General features: G+C 31.7%; 1 protein-coding gene across 4 annotated transcripts in view; it reads right to left on the bottom strand.

Moving 5' to 3' along the window:
- Positions 1-18491, bottom strand: part of BRINP3 (BMP/retinoic acid inducible neural specific 3) — a 378132-nt gene that overhangs the window by 166720 nt on the left and 192921 nt on the right. For all 4 annotated transcript variants that reach the window (XM_003264480.4, XM_030818732.1, XM_030818731.1 and 1 more), the window contains one exon: positions 5119-5309. In XM_003264480.4, coding sequence (XP_003264528.1) covers positions 5119-5309 — 191 coding nt within the window. The remainder of the gene's footprint in view (positions 1-5118; positions 5310-18491) is intronic.

Below are 18491 nucleotides of genomic sequence, written 5' to 3'. Positions count from 1 at the left end.
TTTGGGAGGCTGAGGTGGGTGGAACACCTGAGGTCAGGAGTTCAAGGCCAGCTTGACCAATATGGTAAAACCCAGTAGCTACTTAAAATACAAAAATTAGCCAGGCGTGGTGGCCGGCGCCTGTAGTCCCAGCTACTTGGGAGGCTGAGACAGGAGAATTGCTTGAGCCTGGGAGTCAGAGGTTGCAGTGAGCCAACATTGAGCCACTGCACTCCAGCCTGGGTAACAGAGCGAGACTCCGTCTCAAAAGAAATTAAAAACAAAAACAAAAACAAGAAGCAACTTAAGAACCAAAAAAAAAAAAAGAAAAAGGAAAAGAAAGCAAAAACGGAGTAGTTACCCGGATGGGAGAGGTGGTAGAGGGAGGTCATGACAAGATATTAGGTCAATGAGCACAAAGTTGCAGCTACATAGGATGAATAAATGTAGAGATCCAATGTATGACATGAAGATTATAGTTAAAAATATTGTATCGCCTAGTGGAAATTTGCAAAGAGAATAGATTCTAGCTGCTCTCACCACAAAGAAAAAAAGTATGTAAGATGAAAAGATGATTGGTATGGTAATTTGCTTGGCTGTAGTAACCATTTCACTATGTTTAAATACATTAAAACACTATGTTGTACACCTTAAATATATACAATCAAAAAGAGTACCAAATATGAATCTTTCCTATAAATGCAAAATATAAAATGTGCAACAATTATAAATGGTTCATATGCATATTTTCTTGGGTATTCTTAAAGTAAGTTTTAAAAACATATATATATATATATAGAGAGAGAGAGAGAGAGAGGTAAAATTAAAAATAAATATATTATCATTTTACTGATTTTACCCCTAAATAACAAATAATTTACTTATCAAAACTGCTTCTTGGAAAAGTATTGTCATGTTTAATTTCATAAATAGCTTTAAAAATTTTAATGTAATGTATTTTATAATTTCAGAAATGTAAATTTAGAGTTATCTCTAGTGCCTCTTTTCAACATCACCTGCAACACTCTTAACTATGCAGCAGTAAAAAATCATTTCGAGATTGATTTTTTTAAGCTGAAATACTGACCTTCAAGTTAATTGTAATATATTGTTTCTACTTATTCCTAGGTTTGCTGCTCAAAACTTTCCAAACACTATAATTCTGAAAGCTATCTGATTATCCTTTCTACATTTGAAGAATACAAGAGACACAGTAACATATCAGTAATTATTTTTGAAAATAATTACTTTAAAAATATTTCAGTAGTATCCTATTATAAAAACTTAATTTTACTCAGTGCATTATTTCTAAAAATTAAAATAATAAAATTCTCTTTGAAAATATGTGTGACATAATACATCAGGTGATAGATTAAATATCCTTTCAAAGTATACAGTGTGTTGTGTTTTTCTCATCACCATCAATTATATAGCATTAATGTTTATTAGACTATTTAAAAATAAACATATGTTAGTATAATTTTTTGAATAACTTAAGTCAATTGAATTGAGTCTTCAGAAAATAATGACCAACTCTAAACATTACACTTCACATTTTATTGACTACAAATAATATTGTGAAATAATATTTGATATAAACACTGTTAATTGCAAGAGTACGGCAATTAATTAAGCTATGGATGTTTGTGTCAGTGTTTTCTATTTACATATTAACAAAGTATAGTCTACATTTATATTCATAATTATAAAAGACAAAACAAACAAATTGCTTTATTCCACTTTCTAGAAGCTGGCTCATAGTTAAATTGCTTAACTCTTGTGATTTGTAAGAATTAGCGTGATAAAAGCTGGCATGATATTGTAGATCTAATTATATTTTTGCTGTTACCTGATAACAATTCTATTTACTTTATTTTTTTCAATTATCTGTCTCCTAAATTCTGTAAATCACAGAACAACTTCATTCAACATTTGCTCTAGAAATTAAATACCTACTATATGTCACTTAAAACACAACTTACATTACCAAATCCAAGAAATTGTGAATCTTGTTATCCTTAGTTTGACAATTTAAAGCATACAAGCAATGCACTGAACCTTTAGGTATGTAGTAAAGGAATTAAGATCTTGGTTTCAGAGACTACAAGAGCACTTTACGTCGAATTGTTTATTCAACTAGAAAAGATTTCAGTAGTTGAATACCCTTGGATCCAGCCTACCGAAGTCCCCTCACACATCTACTCAGTTCCTTATACTTACTTCTAAGCACTTACAATCTTAGTCATACTTATAAATGAAGAGAGACACCTTTTACCTGTGCAGGGACACATTTCATAAGTAATAAAAATAAAAGATACTCTCCATACAAAATTGCACAGACACATCAGTGTTCATGTAACTCAGAGCTGGGGACTTCCTGCAGTGCACATGGTCATGGGTTTCTGGCTCCACTCTTGCTTGAACACAGCACACAAGCACAATGCCTTTCCCTGGAACCTTCATAATAACCCTGAGTGCAGCTAATCTTGGCCTGGAAAATCATCAGCTACTTAAAATCACAGCTGCCTCAGAAGGAAATTCCCCTTAGCTCTAAATTAAACCCTGAAAGGTGTAATTGCTCTCCACTCTTTCCCATTCCCCGCTACCTCACCACCTCACGCTTGCACTCCCTATGAATTTCCATGCCTGTATTCTTGGCTGTGTTGTTACCAGCTGGTGCTTATCTCATTTCCTTTTTTCCTTAGTTACAGCACAAGATGGGTACTTCTGTTCACAATGATATAGACCCTGTATCATTCCCACTGTTTGCTGTTTCCTCCACCTAATATAAAGCCGCCTTTCCTCCCATCTCCAGCCACTCTACACACACTTTAAATCATTTTTTATTATGAGCACTGGAACTCCTTTCCATGGTTAACGGACAATGGGCATTCCCCGTGGCCCTGTCAAGGTGAGTCTGTTGACTCCCAAATTCCAGATTACTCTTTCTTCCTTCTCAGAACTGCTTAGATGACACACTTCCTATAAGTGTCACTTCTTTGGGACTGGTTTCCACCACACAGCTAGGTTATAGACTTAATGAATCATCATTATTTCCATTTGTATTAACAGAGTCTAAATACAATGCCTGTATACAACAGTATGCCTCATTAAAACGTATATATATTTGTGCCACATACTTCTCCTGTGGGAGAAGAGAAGTATATGCAAATACCCATTATGTTTTGACATGAAATGTGCCTGCATATTTCTTACTTAGAGTACAAAAACTGTTGTATAATTTCACAGACACACTTGGTGCTGAACAGCAACAACAAAAATCAATAGCTATATAATAAAATCATTTACAGCAATGATTTCTTCTATTAGAAAACACAGTTTGACCACTTTCTGTTTATATCCTTGAAATTGATGTCTGGAAAAGTTTAGTTTTCCTCAGCAACCACAAGCTAAGTTTCTCTAACAACAGCTTACAAAATTTTTAAATTAACTGAAACATCTGCATTCATGCTGGCTACATTTTTATCTGTACAGCATAAATACTATTTATACACTTGTTACTTAGTATAACATTAGTCCTAGAGTCAGAAGCCAACTAACTATATTGCATGATTTGTGTCAACTGAAGTCTGTTTCCCAACATCATCTACTAGCAATATTAGGATTTTGTCATATTGTTTGTGTAACCCTTAAGCTAAAGGCATTTCCACATCACCTTTAATTTTCTCCAGTACATCCCGAACAAAAAGATATACTTGGAGCAATCTTCCAAGCATTCTAACCCATTTATGGGTTAAAGTTGAAGTAGTAACTTTTTTTTTTTTTTTTTTTGAGACGGAGTCTCGCTCTGTCCCCCAGGCTGGAGTGCAGTGGCGTGATCTCCGCTCACTGCAAGCTCTGCCTCCCAGGTTCATGATATTCTCCTGCCTCAGCCTCCCAGTAGCTGGGACTACAGGCTCCCGCCACCACGCCCAGCTAATTTTTTGTATTTTTAGTAGAGACGGGGTTTCAACGTGTTAGCCAGGATGATCTCGATCTCCCGACCTCAAGTGATCCAGCCGCCTCAGCCTCTCAAAGTGCTGAGATTACAGGCATGAGCCACCATGCCCGGCCTAAGTAACTTTTCAACTGACACAAAAATGAACACACATTAATTTTAGTTTCATAAAGTAATACAACGTTACATTTAATCATTATTTTTTGTGTTAACTATGAAAGGTTAGATTTGAAACACTCCAAAATGCTCTCTCTCTATTATTTTGTTATGGTTAACTTAGGCTAGGATCATACTCTTCTGACACTGTTAATTTTACAATGGCCATTTGACAAATGAAATTACATTGACCTAATTTGCCAGAGAATATGTCTAAAACTTATTGTTTAGGAGACAACAATTTCTCCTGTTTCTCAATCTCTTTCTCTCATTCATTTTCTTTTTTTCTTTTGAAAATCAGAACGAAATTATTCTCCTCTCTTCTCAGTTTTGATAAAGTCAACCTTAGTGTATTCAAAGTCAAATGACTTTAGTGAACACATAATATTAATCCACCAATTCTACATTATGGTATATTTTGCCTCCTAGAAACCCATATAACCATGCACCTGTACATCTTAATATATCTTAAAAACATTGAGGGGTCATTTTCTATGAAGCAGGACTTCTTAAAAATATTTTGTGCCATGGACGACTTTAAGCCTGATAAAGCCTGTCTTCTCAGAATAGTATTTTTAAATGGGTAAAATAAATTAAGGAGAATTATAAAAGAAATTGATGTTATTAAAACAAATTTGTATTCATGTTTACTTTGTGAGGGAGTCTGTGTACCCCAAGATAAATTCATACAATTCAAATATACTTTAATTACATTTAACCATTTGTATTCATGTTTACCTTGTGAGGGAGTCTGTGTACCCCAAGATAAATTCATACAATTCAAATATACTTTCATTACATTTAACCATGAACAATCTTGACCTACTTATCAAGTAAATATTATATTGAAATAGATACAATTTTATCTTAAATATATTACATAATTGAAAGCAAGAAAATTGTAAATATATTTTTATAAAATAATTGTTTAAATTCATGGAATAAGAAAATGCATAAAAATGCCTTTTGGAGATAGAAGAAACAAACAATGGAAGGTGATAATTTTAGCGTAAACTCATTCTTACCTTTATGGCAGTGGATGCAATTTGAATGTGGTGAAGTCTCCGAAGAGTGCTGTCCCTGTCAATGAAATAAGAAGCGGCTAGCTGATGTAGCGTCTCCAGAGTGACCGAAGAGCTATTGGTGCTGGAATCACTTCCTTCAGCTCGTTTGCTCAACTTCCGCTTGTCCACAAAAATTGTGAGTGACTCCTCTCCTGCATTAATAATATTTCAAATTATTCAGTTTTCCACTTAAAATCTTTTTTTTTAAACTTATCTGCAGGTGGAAAGGTCTAGCTTATGGATATAATAAAATAAAGGAGTGATATATGCCAAAAGGGCAAGGGGTTTTATTTTTGGTCACAGATATATCTCAAGTACCTCAAAAAGTGCCTGGGATATTGGTCACTTTAAATAGATAGTTACTGAATGTCAAATATTTAGCTTTTGCAGAACAGTTTCTCCGGATTTTATTGACTTTCTAACATAGTTTAGCATAACACTCATATGGTCCAAAACAAAATTAATTTATGGAAAACAAACAAGTGAGGGGCATAAAATGAAACTGTATTTTACTCAGGGCCGGGCACGGTGGCTCACGCCTGTAATCCTAGCACTACGGAAGGCTGAGGCGGGCGGCGGATCATGAGGATAGGAGATTCAGACTATCCTGGCTAACACGGTGAAACCCCGTCTCTACTAAATCTATATATAAAAATTAGCCGGGCGTGGTGGCGGGCGCCTGTAGTTCCAGCTACTCCGGAGGCTGAGGCAGGAGAATGGCGTGAACCCGGGAGGCGGAGCTTGCAGTGAGCGGAGATCGCGCCACTGCACTCCAGCCTGGGAAACAAAGCGAGACTCCGTCTCAAAAAAAAAAAAAAAAAAAAAAAAAAAAAAAAAAAAAGAAAGAAAGAAATTGTATTTACTCAGAAATTTTTACCATAGAATAGAATATCCAAATGGAAACATGACAAAGCACTAGTTTTCATCTGCACCTTTAAAATTCAGATAAAGCATGTGTATGCATATACAGGTATGTATATATATGTAATAAATTCAGAATTTCCTTGCATAGGATATATTAAAACATTGTGTGTTAATACACTGTGTGAAAAACACTGAAATCAATGTAGGATTTAGGTAGTAGCAATTGGTTCTCAAACGTAAAACGTAAAGTGTATTACAATTAAGCTGAACTTTTCAATGTTCAAAAGACAAAAATCCAGGTCATTGAAGTTAGACATTAAGAACTTGTGATCCTCTGACAAACATATTATTGGATACTCATCTAGCACATAATTGCCAAACTTGCTGTTTTCATTCTTTCAGGAACCCCTTTGTTTGGGTAGTATTGTGCCCATTTATAAACTAATAAGTCACTTTTATGAAAAGGCAAATAAGTTTGTCTAATAGAATAGTTTGCATTTCCTCCCTTCCTTACAATAATATCAATTTTAAAATGACATAGCCCAGGTGACAATCCAATCTTAAGTAAGAGCTCTTACATGTCTACCAGAGATCAGGTCAGCTTCTCTCAGAAATAGGTTTCAACAAATGTTATTTCTAAAACTCACATTCCTTGTTGGTATTTGGACCCCAAAATGCATATTAGAAATCCGTCAGAGGAAGGAGAATAGTTAGAGAAAAAATATATATTTCAAGAATAAATAGGTGGGTCAAATCGTCAACAATATTAGGTAATGTACATGAAAAACAGCTTTGGATTAGTGGTAGCTAAAAGAGAAAAAGAATACATACATAAATACTATAAAATAAACAAACAAAAAATCCCCTACAATCATTTTCTCCAAGAAAAAGATCAACGGGTGAGGAAATTTCAGGAAGTGCATCTCAGAATGACCAAATAATCAGAAAAACTCATCCACGTGATAAGTCATGAGAGTGCCAAAACATACAAATACCCTGTAGATAGATATAGAAAGAACACCAGTGGAATGGTGCTCTAAGTAAGTACTCAGAGTGCAGTTCTGTGCATTATGCAAGAGACATATCTAAATAAGGAAAATTAAAAATAAAATGACAGAGACATCTTGGTAAATGTAAATTAAAAATAAAGCTAATAATCTTGATATTAGAGAATTTAGGTGAAAAATTGTTAAATGAGAAAAAATAGCAATGTAGTGCTAGTAACAGAAACTTGCAATGTTGCTTTAATAGCAACACTTTTCATAAAGCACAAGATACAGGAGCAATAGACATACACTGATAATATTATGAGACTTCAACACATATTTCTTTCTAGGTACAAAGGGGATAAAAGTAATGATAGAAATATATACAACCTCAAAATAAGGTAGACCTTATCAATAAATTGTAAACCTTATGTTAAGAATAGTGCAAGTAAAACTTACTTTCAATAATACACAGAACATTTACAAAAGGTGACCATGTATTTTGTTACAAAGAAACCTTTAGTAAATTCCATAAATTTGTAAGAATATAGTATGACTCACTGATGGCAATAAAAAACCTAAAAGTTAACAGAAAATTTAAAAAGATATTACATGTGAAAATTCCCTATTGTATAATATTTGAATGATAGGATAACTTAAGGCAAAATTACAAAGTTTAAAGGAAAATGTTATACATCAGAATTTAAGGAACACAGCTAACGCACTGCTGAGAGAAATACCCATAACATACATGAGTTAACTACATGATTCTAAAATCAAAGAAAAATGACAAAAAAGCTTATATCAAATAAAAATAAATACAAAGGTAAAAGCAGGTGTTAGCTGTTTTTAAAAAGAGTGGAAATGATAAACACAACCAAAAGCAGCTTCTTCCAGGAGAAAAAACACCGATTAGTCAACCTACTTTTTTTCTTCATGGAGAAAGAAAATTACATAACGAATTGACAGAATAAATATATAATAAAACAGAGAATAGAAAATTTACTTAAAAACATGGAAGAACTATTTTCTAAAACATATTGCAAATAAGATTAGGTGTCACAGAACACCTTCCCCACTCCCCCCAAAAAATTAACATACCCAAATAGTTCACAATGGATTTTTGCCTGAAGTTTAAATATAAAACAATTGATAATACTGAAAATGTAAAACTTCTAACTCTATTTTTATAAACTGAGTGTAAAATTAGCAGATATCTAAAAATCATCATATGCAATATATTTTACAATTCATAAATATTGAAGCAAAATTATGACTAAAACAATAATGAACAATATCCAACAGTAAATATTAAAAATGCATATCTCATGACCAATAGGATAATTCCAATACTGCAAAACTGGCTCAATAGTAGGAAATCATTAATATAATTCAGCATATTAACATATCCGGAAGCAAAAACGCTGCTATCCTCTATTGCTTAAAATACATTTATGAATAATTATAACTATTTATTAACTAAGAATTAATAAATTAGGAATCAATGAATAATATTTTTTTTTCCATAGAGATGGAGTCTCACTGTGTTGCCCAGGCTGATCTCAAACTTCTGGCCTCAAGTGATCCTCCCACCTCAGCCTCCCAAAGTGCTGGGATTGCTGCCATGAGCCACTCTACCTTGTAAATACTTCTTTAAAGAAGTGAAATATAGTATCCTAAGCATAAAAGCCAGCAACTTTCTTAATGGGGAAACACAGGGGGCATCTCTATTAAAATCAGAACCAAACATAACCACAGTTGCTTCTATTATTCAACATGCTAATAAATATATTAAAATGTAAATATAGAAGAGAATGCAAATTAGAATCACAGTGTCGGAAAAAACACTTAAACTATGTTTATTTCGCAGATAATATGATTATGCAGGTGAAAATCCAAAATTTAATAGACAAATTACTGCACATATACAGTAACAAAACTTAGTAAGGTACAAACAAGTAATAAAAATATTACTAACTCTATTAATAGACTGAAACACATGAATATTAACTAAGTATAAATAATAATGGATTAGATCACACCATTTAAATGGCACAAAAAATGTGAAACGTACATGAAAAGATTTGTAAAGCACTTCTGAAAGTTGCCATAATAGACCTTATAAAATGACATGATCGATTTTTTTCTTGAGCATAAATATTCAACATCAAAATATATCAGTTTATCTTAATATAAAACAATGTAATCTAATTAAAAAAACTAAACAGATCTTTTTTTGTTTCCTGGAAGCAGGAAAATTAATCATGTCAATAATGAATTGTAAGTGAAAAAAGTAAGACAGACTTTTAAAAAGAATAGGCAAGAATGAGAACATCTTGCCATATCTGAATGCAAATTGTAAAATCTGTATAATTAAACAGTGCAGGCTGACACATGAACAGGCAGACAAAGTAGAACAGGAAAAATTCCCATAAAATAACAAGTATATGTGGAAATTTCGCATGTAATAAGAATGGGATAGTAATTCCTTGGGAAAAGACAGACTTTTTACTAAGTGACACCTAAATAGCAATTTGGAAAACAAGGGAGACGATTCTATCAAAGGATAAATTCCAAACAGATTAGAGACATGATATTTAATGAAATGAAACCATTTGAGTACTAGAGGAAAGTTCATGAAAATACAAAGGAAGGAAATAATTCATAACTAAAAATCCAGCAGTAAGGACATAAAACATTTATGAATTAGAACAAGTAAAACCAGATTTTTTCTTAGCACAAAATCACAATAAAACAAATTGCATTGATATGGAATATTTACAACTTATATAACGGACAAATGGTTAATTCCTCTAACATTCCAAGAACTCCTAGAAATCAAGGAAAAGAAAAACAAGAATCAGATAGAAAAACAGGAATAAATAGGAAAAGAGTGTTCAGACAAAAAGAGATAAAACTACCCCACCATAGATTTGAAAATACATTCAATCTAAGTCATAGCATGAGAAATAGAAATTAAAAGTATATTGGTATGTTACTTTGCAATGACAGAATTTGCTAAAATCCATACTTTGACAACTTGGGCAAATCTATTGGAAAAGTGGAAATAAACAGGCCTTCTGATGTATTGTTGGTGGGATTGCAAAATTATATAACTTACATAGAGGGAACATTGGCAATAGTTATCAATAATCTACTCCACAATCCTACTTTTTAGAATGTATTTCAAAGGATGACTGACTAAAATATGCAAAGCATGTCTCACTGTGGCTTTATTATTGACATTTGGCAACAACATAAATGCCTATCAGTAGGAATAAACTAGGTTACAACCATACGGTAGAACACTGCAGCCAGAAGAAGGCAGCAAAGATTATTTCTGCGGAGATCTCATAAAGTGGATAAAAATTGTTTCCTAAGAGTTTTTTATAAGAAAAGGGTAGATACAAGTATAAACATATATGTGTATATTTCTTTTTATTTGGAAAAAATCATCAAACACTGGAAGGATTAACCAAAAGTATTTATGAATATTTATCTACAGGAACAGGAAAATCAACATAGATAGAAATATGATATTTAAAGAAACACTTTTGGAAGAAAGATTTCTCTGAATATATTTTATCATGTTGTTTAAGCACTAGAAACATTTTAAAAATGATTTATTTATTAATAAAAATAAAATTATATCAAATTTTAAAAGCCATCCCTAAAAAATAAAAACAGAATCCAGTGATAATAATTGTATATCATGTTTGTAAAAATAAGTGACTTAAGAACACAGTATTTTGAATGTAAATCAATTTTTGGAATATATTCTGAAGGCGAACAAAGGTACAAAGAATCAATAAACTTTATACCTGGTGTATGAGCAGCATATTCATAGTAGTACGGTTTGATGCAGTATGTTGTTACATATGAGTATATGGGTGTTCCTTGTACAAATATCTCTACTTTGGGTATCTTTGAAAAGTCATTGAAGACAAAATCATAATGGGACGAGTATTCGTAACTCTTGTTCTACATCTGGCCCAGGTTTAAAATATATTGTTTCATAATAAAAATATCCTGAAGTAATTGGTAAGTTCATAACCAATACTATGGCTAAAATAAAACTCTAAAGGATTAGGCTATTCCCGGATGATTACACTTGGAAAATGCATTAAAATGTTGAAGAAGCATCCAAGTTCAACCTTGATGCATTCAATGTTTTATACAGATTCTTGTATTTGGAAGGAGACTTACACGTTTTTAAAAACATAATAATTACATCAAATATTTTCTTCAGTTGAGTAATAAATTCAAAACATCAATCCAATTAACCAATTGGACATTAGTTTTTCCTCCTGGAGATGTAAGAAGGCCATTTTAAATATGTGAAGAGAGTCATTTTCAGTAAGTCTCCCTCTGTATAGTAGTGAATTTTCCTATTACTGAAGGTGTTGCAACGTTAATAGAAAATCTATATGTTGTTGAACAGAAGAGATAATTAGACCAATAGAAGGTATTCTTTCACTGGTTTATGAGGTCCTGGAAGACAGAAATGTAGAATTAGTTTTAGTTTAGATGTAAGTGTACCAAGTTTTGCTATCAAACAGATTTGGGTTCTAATGCTGGTTTCAATTTAGTAACTGAATGATCTTGAACAACACATCTTAGGACTCAGTTTCCTCTTATGGAACATTAGCATAGTAATTATTTTCTCAAAGAGCAGCTGTAAGCTGAAATAGATAGCTGCAAAGGGTTTGTAATACCACTGGAATCTAGTAAGAATTTGAAAGTTGTTAATATATTATTCTCTATTATTCAGAGCTGCATAAATCAACTCATTCCATACTTAGAAGTTTCTAGTGAATTTAGCTAGTTTATCTTATTTGTGACGAGAAGTTGGCCTTTCTACTTTTACAAATTCTTTAGCCCTGTCCTATAGTCTGCAACCATATACAGAGAGCAAAGATCTCCCACCACAGTTCTTTAAATATCATATTGCTATCTATGTTGATTTTCAGATAAATGCTTTTCAGATAAATACCGTATTTCTACATATGTCTTTGCTTTTCAGGTAAGCATGGTGCATCATTAATTTCTTCTTAATAGGATTCCAATTGAGCCATACTTCACCCCCCAAAATAGCTGGGGCACATGCTCATCTTTAAACAGTGAATTAAAACCAATTTGATTTAGGAATACTTTGCACATGTTAGGTTGTCCCATGACACAACTGGAAAGTGACACATAACAAGAAGTAGGGATCACCATTTTAGCATAGTCCTTATTGTAACGACATGGATGATAATACAAACCTAATACATGTTGAGGCAATTAAAGATGAACACAGAAAAATGGTGGTCTAACATCATCATCACAAATAAGAGGGGTTTCATTTTCTATCTACAGGAGATTTAAAAAAATTCTTTTTCAGTGTCCACATTTGCTTGTAAGTTATGGATTAATATGACTTCTTACTTCTGTCGTGAAGAATATGTATTTCAGGCAAGAAAAATCAGATGATAATATATTGGTGTATACCATAATACACTTTTATTACTAATTCTACATTGCTTGTGTTTTAATTGGCTTGGTTTCAATTAAAGAATTCAAAAGGCAATATGACATAATGAGGGCAAATGAAATATGAGGTTTAGAGTCAGGTATGTAAGGGCAAATCTTAGTAATAGCACATCATCTCTCTACTTGTTGACTGTGGGGCTTTGGTAAAGTTGCATAGGTACTTAGCATTCCCATCTCTAAAACAAAGAAAATACTCTTCTTTCAATTATCTGGGAAGATTAAATAATATAATCCCTCTACAGTACCTGGTGGAGCATATATTATGAGTGCAATAAATGTTATCTTTCTCTCTTTTCCTTTTTATTAAGACCCAACAGTTGATGAGGAAGTTTTAAATTTTCATAAGCTAGGATTTCATAGTTTTTTAATTGTACCACAGGAATCGGAACTTAGTCATAATTGTTTCTAATGGTTTTTATAATCAAAATATATAGGATTACTAATAATAGTAGTGGGTTATCATTTCTAATAGCCTGATAAAGGTAATCCATTAATAAATTGCTCATGGTTCTTCTCTACAGTATAATTTTAATCCATGTATACAAAAGCTTTCCTTGCAGATATGCATGTGAGGCAACTTAAATCTGCAGTTTAAATCACCGTAATAGTTCTTTTAATGAATATCCTGTTTAAAACCCTTACTTAAAACAGAGCACACGACTATTTGATGTAAACTTGTTACCTTGTGCTAAGCTTCAACTTTTATAAATCATGGAGTATTGAATATTTAAGAAATTTTGAGAAGGGCACTCAATTTACATGGAGAATAGGCCTATTTCTTTCCTGTAAGAGATCTGTTTTTTTTTTTTTTCAATTGTGTATAACTATCATACTTTTGTAATTATCTTCTTCACAGTTGTTTGAGATTTTTACGACCTGAGAGAATGCATTCTCAATTTTTACTGTAACTTTTCCACAAGCATTAAATTATAACAATTCGTCAGAACCTATGTAAATGACACACAATGTTCAGATTTGAAAACTGAAATAGTGTTATTCAATCAACTAAATAATCGTGTTCAGAAGTCATTTTTATTCATTTTTTTAAACCAGCTGTAGCTCATAAGCATGACATGGGTTCCAAAGGACATCCACACATTTCGTAAAAACTAAATGTGGTTTTGAAAATGATTCAACATTCTGAGTCTGTTAGGCAGCAAAAGGATTAATGACTGTGGATATAAAAAGATGTGACTATTCCACATAGAAATCATGCAGCTGTGTCTTGTGCAACTAAAATTTTGTGGTGGTTTATGGTCATTAAAAACACATATTGAAGGATGCTTTCATAGAAAATGGGAAACAGGGGACAATAAAACAAACAAAACTCGCCATTTTAATGTTATACCATGGTTGGCTTGTAGAATTTGACATTTTTTATAAGATGTGGCCCTTAAAATTATGTATTTTTCCACTCTGATTTTCAAATCATCTATGTCGAGTCAATGAGAAATAGAAATTAAAGAACTTTCATACTATTTACTTCTCACTTGGATTTTCTCAATTGGCATTCTTGTATATCTAGTTATTAAGGATAGAAACAGACTAAAAATAATAGATAAAACAATGATACGAAGAATCCTACAGGTAAATCAATATTGACAATGTGGTAGATTATTTTGTTCTTTGCAACTATTTACAACAGCATCATAAATGCAAACATGCATACATAGATTCATGATCCATTGTAGAGAACAACTATGAGCAGTTCATGATGCATTATCTTTATTCTGATATTAGAAGGAAGGAGAATGATTTGATCAGTGAAATACAAGTGAGCCAGATGTTGATGTAATGCAGGTTTGGACAGACATCACAAAATTACACCTGTTCTCTTGCTTTTTACCCCTGCCAGGAGGATGGCATGTTGCAAAAGAGCCCTTCTTCATTCCCAAGACCCATAGATCAGAATCACAGGGTACCCACAAAAACCAACATATAATATTGGTTAGAAGCAACAATTATTGTTATGATCAACTAAAATTTGGGTCTTTTTTTTACTACTGTGAGGCTGACTCTTAAGAGTTGGATATATTTTATTTTATTTCGCGATTGCTACTGCCCTTGAGTTAGTCCGTTTTCCTATAATGTTTACATTCTGCCCAGAAAAAAATTAGTGCATTTATGGCAGATGTCTTCCTGGTCATTCAACTTCCTTACATTTGAATATCTTATTCTGAATGACTGTCTTGCCTTGGAGTGATTTGTAGTTATTGAAAAATACTATTTGAGTGAAAATCCTTCTCATAGAAATATACATTGAAAATATTGTTTAAGTGTAATTGTTTGTAGGTTTTACTTTTTATGTAGACTTTTGCCTCAAAAAGGTTGTCCATTTTTTGGCAATGATAAGCCATATTATTACTTGTGCTAAAGCCTTACAATATTTTTGTTATTGTTGCGTTTTTGAAATTATATTGAGTTTGCAGTTACATGTTGCTCTCAGGGCTGATAATCATCCTTCTTAACCTCCACATGTTAAAGGTACACAGCCTGGTGAGATCTATCTACTAATCCACTAGTATGGTATTGTGGGGAAAAAAGTGTTTTAGAAACAAATATACATCAGAAGAAAAAAAAAATCTTAGAGAAATAGGCTTTTGGCAAGAAGCAGAACCAAATATATTAGGATAGTTAAGAAATAGACATGTTGGCTTAACACCAATTGGCATCTGCAAAATATTATGGGAAGGAAAGAGCTAACCTTATATTACTTTGACAAAGAAACATAATATGTTTTGCAAAGTATCCCAAAGGAAAGCAACTGATCTTATGATTATTAAGAGTTACCCTCAAGAATAGACTATAAATTTTCTAAGCAAATTTGAAGGTACCATGATACTCTAACATGATACAATAACATGAAAATAAAGGAACTGGAAATAAATAGCTCTGAGGTTAGGTGGCAATGAATCTAGCCTGAGTGAAATACAATTAAGTTACTTCTAATTTTGGAGCTATTTACAATGATATAACAAGTACTTTTTAAAACATTTTTGGTATGTATAGTTACAAACTCTTGCTATGATTTTTTTAAGATTATTTCTCAGAACAGTTGATTATACCTTAAATTTATATAGACACTTTAAATAGTGTTGTCTGAACTTAATGTGTATATAAATCATCTGGGGATCCTGTTAAAATGTAGATTATGATTCATTAATCTGTGATGGAATTTGAGATTCTGCATTTCTAACAAGCACCAAACTGATGCTGATGCTTTTGGTTCATGTACCACACTCAAATAATGAGGTTCTAAATCATAATAACATTTATTACCAAGTTAAATGTCTGTCTTTATCATTGACCTGAGTGTTCATTTAAGGAAGATCTTGGGTGTTTTGCACTGTCATAAGTAACTCAGTATATATTTGTCAAAAAAGTAGACAGGTAATTTATCTACCTTATCATTGTGCTATATAAAAGAACCAGAAAAAATATAATAAAGTGTCCAATGTTCTACAACTTAACATTTATCTTTTATCTTGGTTGCCACGAACACCTTTACTAAGATCAACTGACATAGAAATTTTAATTACATTTTGCTCTTTTTTATTCTTATTATTATTTACATAAGTGATTTTTAATTGCTTCAGTAGATAACTGCCTTGTAAACAATTAAAAAAAGATTAACAATATTGCTTTAACTTCAGATATTTTATTTTATTTACCAGTGATATATATATATATATAGAGAGAGAAAGAGAACGAGAGAAACTGATATAATCTTAAGAAATATCAGTAATCTTAAGATTAATTTTAATAAATATCAGTATAGCAGTCCCTTTCCCCCTTCAATGACATTTATTTTGATTATTTCCTAGAATAGGAATCTTCAAAAATATTTATTTTTCTTTCTTTTAAAACAATATATATTCTTAGAGAAAGTAATTCTATGCATCTCAAGTAATTATTCGTATTTCTTTAAGAAATAAATTATGTGTGTGTATTTGGTGGATTAACTTTATTATGTTATAAACTAAAATGAAAGAAATTTGTTCTTCCTAAGAGACCAAGTGAAAATGAGAACAACAGCAGTTAATCAACTTTGAAAGAAGGTGGCATACAACAAAGAATTAAAAACTGTCTGTGAATATTTCATACAGAACATAATTCACATAGTGAAAAATGAGAATTGCCTATTTCTGAAATTAAATGAGCATATTCAGAGTTCTTATTCTTATGGGAAGGTAAATAACCCAAAAAATTATAATTGATATTTTATCCATATTGTATCTTACTAACTTCTAACTTACACTTTCTTTAAAAGACACATACACACACACACACACACAATATTTTGTAAAACTTTTTAGATAAGTGAACTACATTGGAGGCAGTTTTACATACAGACACACACACACACACACACACATATACCTATATACTACATGAGAATTGAGGTAGTATACATTGTTTTAAATCACTATTGTAGGAAGTTAATACTATTTTTGCACATCGATCATGAATTTTTTATTCCAACAATGAAGAGAATATTTTTTGTATGGAAACAAAATTAAATATCTAAAAAATGCTTAAGTTTAGCCATAGAGTAATCAAAAGTTACATTATCTTAAGAAACGCTTTCAGAAAAAAATTAAAAGGACTTGCAAATGAAAAAAGTATATTGTAACTATTTCTGCTAATAATTTAATTATAGCTTTTTAAATTGTACATTCAATAACAGTGGTCAAACTGAACTTGCTTTTATGATGCTTAGAATAAAAACCATTATTCAAAGTTTTTCTAAATTAACAAATCTTATTATATTGTCTATTTGATCATGAAACAAATTTTGGTTATATATATATATATATATTCAGAAAAGAAAACTTTTTCCCTGCATTCCTCTACATGAAGAATTGTTTTTTGTAAACAATCCTCACTGTTACCATGTGTTTGACGGCCCACAGAGCTGCAGTGAGTTAACAGAAAGGCGTAGTGTAGGAAAGAGGCTGCCCATGAAAACTCCACCTCTTACTCCTCACTGCCTTAGAGCTGAGAGAGGCAAGAGTACTAGTGGAGGAACCCACAGGTTTCCTGGCTACTATGACTGGGTGGATAAGTCTATATAATACAGGAGATGCAGATAAGGACACATTTAAAATTTCTATAAATATTTTGTTATAACATTTAATAACTTTTTAATGAATATTTTGGTCTCTATGTTCCTTAGTCTTTTGTCTTTTAAAATTGATCCAGAACACAGTTTTGTTGCTTTATAGTAGACTCTCTTTCTCTCCCTAATTAAAGCCCACCAGTTTTAAAGTCATTATTTTTTGTCATATTCACTTATATTTTGTATTTTATATTCAGTACACAGATACACTTTAATTTTAGTATTTGTCATATATTGAATTATAATAAATGTATTACAAAAATGGTCATTAAATATATTCCATAGCTAGAAATCAATATACCTCAGAAGTGCAATCTTTTTCAAGATTGATTCTTTCAATTGAGTAGCTTATTTTAGATATTCAAACAGTGATGGAGTTTAGGTATCATTATCCAAAATAGAAGCAAGCTGAATTACTATATTGATAAACAGTCTGGTAGCTATAAAATAAAATAAATGGGGAAAATAATATATATTGAAGAATGTTTTTTATAATTTATTTTTATGATAATTCAATCACTGGCTTTATCTGTCATAAAATATCCCATTAAAGGCTTCAAGTATGGTACCCAAAGTTTTACATCTACATCAATAATATGATATACTAAATAACTCTTGGGGGAAAAAGTCATTTTTCATTTATTTCTTTTTATGACTGTAAAACTGATAGTATTTTATAGTCAACTTGTTTTGAAAAACATTGAATACTTAGGAAGGACCTAGTTATAATACAACTGGCTTTTTGTTTAAAAGGTTTGTTTATATACATTACACTCTAGTGTTATAAGTTTTTCCTTGGTCTTTATTAATTAAGAGAAAGAAGTGGGAAGATT

This window comes from Nomascus leucogenys, chromosome 9 (assembly GCF_006542625.1).
Source record: "Nomascus leucogenys isolate Asia chromosome 9, Asia_NLE_v1, whole genome shotgun sequence".
Lineage (NCBI taxonomy): Eukaryota > Metazoa > Chordata > Mammalia > Primates > Hylobatidae > Nomascus > Nomascus leucogenys.
This window is presented reverse-complemented; position numbering and strand designations above follow the sequence as displayed.